We start from the raw sequence: 10,000 nt of genomic DNA, 5'->3' as shown, positions 1-10,000 counted from the left end.
ACGTTGCCAATGGGCACAAACCCACTGTCGCTGGATCAGACAGGACTGGCAAAAAGTGCTCTTCACTGACAAATCGCAGTTTTGTCTCACCAGGGGTGATGGTCCGATTTTCGTTTATTGTCAAAGGAATGAGCGTTACACCGAGGCCTGTACTCTGGAGCGGGATCGATTTGGAGGTAGAGGGTCTGTCATGGTCTGTGGCGGTGTGTCACAGCATCATCGGACTGAGCTTGTTGTCATTGCAGGCAATCTCAACGCTGTGCGTTACAGGGAAGACATCCTCATCCCTCATGTGTTACCCTTCCTGCAGGCTCATCATGACATGACCCTCCTGCATGACAATGCCACCAGCCATACTGCTTGGTCTGTGCATGATTTCCTGCAAGACAGAAATGTCAGTGTTCTGCCATGGCCAGAGAAGAGCCCGGATCTCAATCCCATTGAGCACGTCTGGGACCTGTTGGATCGGAGGGTGAGGGCTAGGGCCATTCCCCCCAGAAATGTCTGGGAACTTGCAGGTGCCTTGGTGGAAGAGTGGGGTAACATCTCTGGCAAATCTGGTGCAGCTGGTGGCCACACCAGATACTGACTGTCACTTTTGATTTTGAACCCCCTTTGTTCAGGGACACATTATTCCATGTCTGTTAGTCACAAGTCTATGGAACTTGTTCATTTTATGTCTCAGTTGTTGAATCTTGTAATGTTCTGTTACGCACACCTCTTGGAGGAGGGAACACAACACCCTGCTACACTCAACTCCCCATGGAGTGAAAGAGGTATGTGATTGTAGGTGCGGATAAGGATGACAGAGGCAGAGAATATTACCATTTACTGGGAATTTATTTCCAGGTACTTTTGTCTCTACCCTGTAATATGACATGCGAGCCACAATACATTTCAGGCGACCAGGGTAAAGCATCAGTAATGATTACTGACTGCGCCGCCCCAGTGTCTCGTAAGATTTTTATGGGCTTTTGATCAACTTCTTCTCCAGTTAAGGAAACACAACCAGCAGAGATAAACGGAGCACAGATAGGATCCGGTTTCCCAAATGCTGAATCAATAACTTGGTCCAATGGATGAGCCAAAGACTGGATCTTCACGGATCTTGTGCGAAGTCTTAGGGTCATCGGAGGAAAAGCGACCCGAACGAGCCACTGATGACGTAACTGTTCGGCCTTCAAATTGAAGTGCACCATAGACAGTCTTGTGTCAAAGCATACTCATCTACCAACACTGCTGCCTGGGCCAATGTCGCCACTTTCTGTTTATTTAAATGAACTACAATTCTATCAGGGAGGTTGCTTTTAAAATCCTCCAACAGCATCAACTCCCGAATATTAGCTTTGCTGGCTGAACACCAGCAATTAAACATAGACTCTTTGTCCCTAGCAAACTCAACAAAAGTACGGTGAGAGGGTTTTTTGTGGTTCCTGAAGCTCTGCCTGTAAGCTTCAGGCACCAACTCATAATCCCGCAACACGGTAGCTTTAACTGTATTGTAGTGTAAACTGTCTTCCAGGGAGAGAGGAGCTACTACTTCCGGGGTTTTCTCAGACAAATTATATTGCAACAGGAGCAGCCAAACCTCGAGTGGCCAATGCAGTGCAGTGGCCACTCGCTCAAATGCAGAGAAATAGGAATCAACTTCCGACTCCCAGAACTGAGAACTCAAAGAGCTGGTTTGAGCCACAGCATTTTATATAACCCCTGGAGGTGATCACTGAGAACTCAACCAGCTGGTTGGTAATCTCCCCTGGAGGTGATCACTGAGAACTAAACCAGCTGCTTTGAGCCACAGCATTTTATATAACTCCTGGAGGTGATCACTGAGAACTAAACCAGCTGGTTTGAGCCACAGCATTTTATATAACTCCTGGAGGTGATCACTGAGAACTCAACCAGCTGGTCGGTAACCTCCCCTGGAGGTGATCACTGAGAACTCAACAAGCTGGTTGGTTACCTCCCCTGGAGGTGATCACTGAGAACTCAATGAGCTGGTCGGTAACCTCCCCTGGAGGTGATCACTGAGAACTCAACAAGCTGGTTGGTAACCTCCCCTGGAGGTGATCACTGAGAACTCAATGAGCTGGTCGGTAACCTCCCCTGGAGGTGATCACTGAGAACTTCAGTCTACATAACACATAACACAGAATTATGGAATGGGTCACAAGGATAACATTTGTATGAAAGATAGCATCTGACAGTATCTGCTGTTAAAACAGTTTTCATTGTGTAGAGACCAGTGTCGATCCCCCCAACTCCATGCTGGAGCCATGTCTCCCTGGTACAGTATAGAACAGAAGCATTAACTCATGCTCTGGAATGTGGTATCTACAAAGACATCATACATCTCCTGTCAATGTTATCTCCCAGAGGCCCACTTTCAGTTCACACAGACACAATAGAGAGTTATAAGAACCTTCTATTCTGTTGCATAAAACAACCTTTTGATGCAATAAAAGTATTATAACAAAATCTTGTAATTTCCACCACAACAGGCAATGAGAAGAGGATATATACAGGGTGTACCAGTACAGAGTCAATGTAAGGAGGCTATATACAGGGGGTACCAGTACAGAGTCAATGTGAGGAGGATATATACAGGGTGTACCAGTACAGAGTCAATGTGAGGAGGATATATACAGGGGGTACCGGTACAGAGTCAATGTGAGGAGGATATATACAGGGTGTACCAGTACAGAGTCAATGTGAGGAGGATATATACAGGGTGTACCAGTACAGAGTCAATGTGAGGAGGATATATACAGGGTGTACCAGTACAGAGTCAATGTAAGGAGGATATATACAGGGTGTACCAGTACAGAGTCAATGTAAGGAGGCTATATACAGGGGGTACCAGTACAGAGTCAATGTAAGGAGGCTATATACAGGGGGTACCAGTACAGAGTCAATGTGAGGAGGCTATATACAGGGGGTACAGAGTCAATGTGAGGAGGCTATATACAGGGGGTACCAGTACAGAGTCAATGTGAGGAGGCTATATACAGGGGGTACCGGTACAGAGTCAATGTAAGGAGGCTATATACAGGGGGTACCAGTACAGAGTCAATGTAAGGAGGCTATATACAGGGGGTACCAGTACAGAGTCAATGTGAGGAGGCTATATACAGGGGGTACCAGTACAGAGTCAATGTGAGGAGGCTATATACAGGGGGTACAGAGTCAATGTGAGGAGGCTATATACAGGGGGTACCAGTACAGACTCAATGTGAGGAGGCTATATACAGGGGGTACCGGTACAGAGTCAATGTGAGGAGGCTATATACAGGGGGTACCAGTACAGAGTCAATGTGAGGAGGCTATATACAGGGGGTACCGGTACAGAGTCAATGTAAGGAGGCTATATACAGGGGGTACCAGTACAGAGTCAATGTGAGGAGGCTATATACAGGGGGTACCAGTACAGAGTCAATGTGAGGAGGCTATATACAGGGGGTACAGAGTCAATGTGAGGAGGCTATATACAGGGGGTACCAGTACAGAGTCAATGTGATGAGGCTATATACAGGGGGTACCGGTACAGAGTCAATGTGAGGAGGCTATATACAGGGGGTACCAGTACAGAGTCAATGTGAGGAGGCTATATACAGGGGGTACCGGTACAGAGTCAATGTGAGGAGGCTATATACAGGGGGTACAGAGTCAATGTGAGGAGGAGGCTATATACAGGGGGCTACCGGTACAGAGTCAATGTGAGGAGGCTATATACAGGGGTACCAGTACAGAGTCAATGTGAGGAGGCTATATTACAGGGGTACCGGTACAGAGTCAATGTGAGGAGGCTATATACAGGGGTACCAGTACAGAGTCAATGTAAGGAGGCTATATACAGGGGGTACCAGTACAGAGTCAATGTGAGGAGGCTATATACAGGGGGTACCAGTACAGAGTCAATGTGAGGAGGCTATATACAGGGGGTACAGAGTCAATGTGAGGAGGCTATATACAGGGGGTACCAGTACAGAGTCAATGTGATGAGGCTATATACAGGGGGTACCGGTACAGAGTCAATGTGAGGAGGCTATATACAGGGGGTACCAGTACAGAGTCAATGTGAGGAGGCTATATACAGGGGTTACCGGTACAGAGTCAATGTGAGGAGGCTATATACAGGGTGTACCAGTACAGAGTCAATGTGAGGAGGCTATATACAGGGGGTACCGGTACAGAGTCAATGTGGGGAGGCTATATACAGGGGGTACCAGTACAGAGTCAATGTGAGGAGGCTATATACAGGGGGTACCGGTACAGAGTCAATGTAAGGAGGCTATATACAGGGGGTACCAGTACAGAGTCAATGTAAGGAGGCTATATACAGGGGGTACCAGTACAGAGTCAATGTGAGGAGGCTATATACAGGGGGTACCGGTACAGAGTCAATGTAAGGAGGCTATATACAGGGGGTACCAGTACAGAGTCAATGTAAGGAGGCTATATACAGGGGTACCAGTACAGAGTCAATGTGAGGCTATATACAGGGGTACCAGTACAGAGTCAATGTGAGGAGGCTATATACAGGGGTACAGAGTCAATGTGAGGAGGCTATATACAGGGGGTACCAGTACAGACTCAATGTGAGGAGGCTATATACAGGGGGTACCGGTACAGAGTCAATGTGAGGAGGCTATATACAGGGGGTACCAGTACAGAGTCAATGTGAGGAGGCTATATACAGGGGGTACCGGTACAGAGTCAATGTAAGGAGGCTATATACAGGGGGTACCAGTACAGAGTCAATGTGAGGAGGCTATATACAGGGGGTACCAGTACAGAGTCAATGTGAGGAGGCTATATACAGGGGGTACAGAGTCAATGTGAGGAGGCTATATACAGGGGGTACCAGTACAGAGTCAATGTGATGAGGCTATATACAGGGGGTACCGGTACAGAGTCAATGTGAGGAGGCTATATACAGGGGGTACCAGTACAGAGTCAATGTGAGGAGGCTATATACAGGGGGTACCGGTACAGAGTCAATGTGAGGAGGCTATATACAGGGGGTACAGAGTCAATGTGAGGAGGCTATATACAGGGGGTACCAGTACAGAGTCAATGTGAGGAGGCTATATACAGGGGGTACCGGTACAGAGTCAATGTGAGGAGGCTATATACAGGGGGTACCAGTACAGAGTCAATGTGAGGAGGCTATATACAGGGGGTACCGGTACAGAGTCAATGTAAGGAGGCTATATACAGGGGGTACCAGTACAGAGTCAATGTGAGGAGGCTATATACAGGGGGTACCAGTACAGAGTCAATGTGAGGAGGCTATATACAGGGGGTACAGAGTCAATGTGAGGAGGCTATATACAGGGGGTACCAGTACAGAGTCAATGTGATGAGGCTATATACAGGGGGTACCGGTACAGAGTCAATGTGAGGAGGCTATATACAGGGGGTACCAGTACAGAGTCAATGTGAGGAGGCTATATACAGGGGGTACCGGTACAGAGTCAATGTGAGGAGGCTATATACAGGGTGTACAGAGTCAATGTGCAGGGGCACCGGTAGTCGAGGTAATTGAGGCGATATATACATGTGGGACGAGTTATTAAAGTGACTTATGCACTTATGCATAGACTTATGCATGGGGCGGCAGGTAGCCTAGTGGTTAGAGCGTTGGACAAGGAACCAAAAGGTTGCAAGATCAAATCCCTGAGTCGAAAAGGTAAGAGTTTTTCATTCTGCACCTGAACAAGGCAGTTAACCCACTGTTTCTAGGCCATCATTGAAAGTAGACTTATGCATAGACTTATGCATAGACTTATGCATGGGGCGGCAGGTAGCCTAGTGGTTAGAGCGTTGGACAAGGAACCAAACGGTTGCAAGATCAAATCCCTGAGTCGAAAAGGTAAGACTCTTTCATTCTGCACCTGGTTAGAGCGTTGGACAAGGAACCAAAAGGTTGCAAGATCAAATCCCTGAGTCGAAAAGGTAAGAGTCTTTCATTCTGCACCTGAACAAGGCAGTTAACCCACTGTTTCTAGGCCATCATTGAAAGTAGACTTATGCATAGACTTATGCATGGGGCGGCAGGTAGCCTAGTGGTTAGAGCGTTGGACAAGGAACCAAACGGTTGCAAGATCAAATCCCTGAGTCGAAAAGGTAAGAGTCTTTCATTCTGCACCTGAACGAGGCAGTTAACCCACTGTTTCTAGGCCATCATTGAAAGTAAGCATTTGTTCTTAACTGACTTGCCTAGCAAAATAAATGTTTAATAAAGAGAGTAAGCAGCAGTGTAAAAGGGGTGGGGGGTAGCCATTTGATTATATGTTCAGTGGCCTTATGGCTTGGGGATAGAAGCTGTTTAGAAGCCTCTTGGACCTAGACTTTGCGCTCCCGTACCGCTTGCCATGTGGTAGCAGAGAGAAGGGTGGCTGGAGTCTTAGACAATTTTTAGGGCCTTCCTCTGACATCGTCTGGTATAGAGTTACTGGATGGTAGGAAGCTTGGCACCAGTGATGTACTGGGCCGTACGCACTACCCTCTGTAGTGCCTTGTGGTCGGAGGCCTAGCAGTTGCCATACCAGGCAGTGATGCAACCAATGCTCTCGATGGTGCAGCTGTAGAATATTTTGAGGATCTGAGGATCCATACCAAATCGTTTCAGTCTCCTGAGGGGGAATAGGTTTTGTCATGTCCTCTTCACGACTATCTTGATGTGCTTGGACCATGTTATATTGTTGGTGATGTGAACACCAAGGAACTTGAAACTCTTAACCTGCTACACTACAGCTCCGTCGATGAGAATGGGGGCGTGCTTGGTCCTCCTTTTCTTGTCGTCCACAATCATCTCCTTTGTCTTGATCACATTGAGGGAGAGGTTGTTGTCCTGGCACCACATGGCCAGGTCTCTGACCTCCTCCCTATATGATGTCTCGTCTTTGTCGGTGATCAGGCCTACCACTGTTGTGTCATCGACAAACTTAATGATGGTGTTGGAGTCGTGCCTGGCCATACAGCGAGTAAAGGAGGGGACTGAGCATGCACACCTAAGGGACCCCAGTGTTAAGGATCAATGTGCTGGATGTGTTGTTACCCACCCTTACCACCTGGGGTAGGCCCGTCAGGAAGTGCAGGATCCAGTTCCAGAGGGAGATGTTTAGTCCCAGGGTCATTAGCTTTTGATGAGCTTTGAGGGCACTATGGTGTTGAAAGCTGAGCTGTAGTCAATGAATAGCATTCTCACATAGGTGTTACTTTTGTCCAGGTGTGAAAGGGCAGTGTGGAGTGCAATAGAGATTGCATCATCTGTGGATCTCTTGGGGCGGTATGCAAATTGAGTGGGTCTAGGGTTTCTGGGATAAAGGTGTTGATGTGAGCCTTTCAAAGCACTCCATGACTACAGACACGAGTGCTACGGGTCGGTAGTAATTTAGGCAGGTTACCTTAGTGTTCTTGGGCACAGGCACTATGGTGGCCAGCTTGAAACATGTTGGTATTACAGACTCAGATAGGGAGAGGTTGAAAATATCAGTGAAGACACATTCCAGTTTGTCAGCGTATGCTCGGAGTGCACGTCCTGGTAATCCATCTGGGCCTGCGGCCTTGTGAATTTAAACAGGCCTTGACCTGTTTAAAGGTCTTACTCACATCGGCTGCGGAGAGCGTGATCACACAGTCGTCTGGAACAGCTGGTGCTCTCATGCATATTTCAGTGTTACTTGCCTTGAAGAAACATTTAGAAGTAATTTAGCTTGTCTGGTAGGCTCGTGTCACTGGGCAGCTCTCAGCTCTCGGCCTTGCCACATCCGACGAGAGTCGGAGCCAGTGTAGTATGATTAGATTTTAGTCATGTATTGACGCTCGCCTGTTTGATGGTTCGTTGGAGGGCATAGCGGGATTTCTTATAAGCTTCTTGAAAGCGGCAGCTCTACCCCTTAGCTCACTGCTGATGTTGCCTGTAATCCATGGAATCTGATTGGGGTATGTACATACAGTCACTGTGGGGACGACGTAATCGATGCACTTATTGATGAAGCCAGTGACTGATGTGGTGTACTCCTTAATGCCATCGGAAGAATTCCGGAACATATTCCAGTCTGTGCTAGCAAAACAGTCATGTAGCTTAGCATCTACTTCATCGGACCATATTGGCCGAGTCACTGGTGCTTCCTGATTTATTTTTTGCTTGTAAGCTGGAATCAGGAGGAAAGAATTATGGTCAGATTTGCCAAATGGAGAGATTTGTATGTGTCTCTATATGTGGAGTAAAGGTGGTCTAGAGTTTTCTCCCTCTGGTTGCACATTTAACATGCTGATAGAAATGAGGTAAAACGGATTTAAGTTTCCCTGCATTAAAGTCCCCAGCTTCTAGGAGCGCCGCCTCTGGATTAGCTTTTTCCTGGTTGCTTATGGCAGAATACAGCTCATTTCGTGTGGTCTTAGTGCCAGCTTCAGTCTGTGGTGGCATGTAGGCAGCTACAAAAAATACAGAGTGTGGTCTACAGCATATCATGAGATACTCTACCTCAGGTGAGCAAAACCTCGAGACTTCCTTAGATATCGTGCACCAGCTGTTGTTTATAAATATACATAGACCGTCACCCTTTGTCCTACCAGAGGCTGCTGTTCTATCCTGCCGATGCAGTGTGTAACCCGCCAGCTGTATGTTAATTCATTATATCATCGTTCAGCCACAACTCGATGAAACATACGATATGACAGTTTTTAATGTCCCGTTGGTAGGATATACTGTATGTGCTTTTAGCTCGTCCAATTTATTTTCCAGTGATTGTGGGTTGGCCAGTAGTACGGATGGCAAGGGCAGATTAGCCACTCGTCGGCGGATCCTCACAAGGCACCCCGATCTCTTTCCGCAATATATTTTCCGTCTCTTTCTCTTGCGAATGACGGGGATGAGGGCCTGGGTGTCTGGAGTAAATCCCTCTCGTCCGACTCATTAAAGATAAATTATTCATCCAGTTCAAGGTGAGTTGTCGCTGTTCTGATTTCCAGAAGGTCTTTACAGTCATAAAAGACGGTAGCAGCAACATTATGTACAAAATGAGTTACAAACAATGTCAAAAGATATATATAAATAGCACGGTTGGTTAATAATTCACACACACACACACACACATACACACATACAGAAACACACATACAGACACACACATATTCACACATACACACATACAGACACACACACATTCACACATACACAGACAAACACACACACACACATATATACACACATACATACACACACGTACACATACATTCACACATACACACAAACACACATGTACACACACACACACACACACACACACACACACACACACACACACACACACACACACACACACACGTACACACATACACGTACACACATACACACATATACACACAGGTGCCATTTTTTCAGGGGGCTTGAACTCTAAAGGGTCCACTTAACCCACGGTTCTGTGTGTAGATTTATGTGTGTATACATGCATCTATATCTGTGTGTTGGTCAGTCTTACAGATATATAACAACAGTATTTGCTCCAATGACTTTTTCTCTCCCCTCTCTCTGTCCCTGTGGTGTTTGTCTAGTACAACGACGAGGTACATTATGTAGAGCCATGCCTGAATGGAACGCTGGTCCAAGCTGACGTCACCAACAAAGACGTGAGTCTAATACAGCATAACAGTTCCTTATGACCATGATCAAATATGATGTCTCCCAAGAGACCTATCCCAGAACGCTTTGTATTCTGATGACTATACACACTCACACATACTGACACTCACACACACATCGCACACACACACACACACACACACACACACACACACACACACACACACACACACACACACACGCGCATATGACCCTGTGAGTGTGTGCTCCACACGAGGAAACACATCCGTGTTCTAGAAGCTGCCTGAAGGATCCAGCTAGCAATACAGTAAAGACCCTCCAACCAGAGACTGTGCACACACACACACACACACACACACACACACACACACACACACACACACACAC

General features: G+C 46.8%; 1 protein-coding gene across 1 annotated transcript in view; it reads left to right on the top strand.

The window, feature by feature from the left end:
- The window catches only part of cacna2d3a (calcium channel, voltage-dependent, alpha 2/delta subunit 3a), a 452,439-nt gene that overhangs the window by 252,854 nt on the left and 189,585 nt on the right, over positions 1-10,000 (top strand). The window contains exon 10 of the mRNA XM_065006038.1: positions 9,565-9,639. Within this exon, the coding sequence (XP_064862110.1) occupies positions 9,565-9,639 (75 nt within the window). The remainder of the gene's footprint in view (positions 1-9,564; positions 9,640-10,000) is intronic.

The sequence above is a fragment of the Oncorhynchus nerka genome, linkage group LG20, assembly GCF_034236695.1.
Source record: "Oncorhynchus nerka isolate Pitt River linkage group LG20, Oner_Uvic_2.0, whole genome shotgun sequence".
NCBI lineage: Eukaryota > Metazoa > Chordata > Actinopteri > Salmoniformes > Salmonidae > Oncorhynchus > Oncorhynchus nerka.
This window is presented reverse-complemented; position numbering and strand designations above follow the sequence as displayed.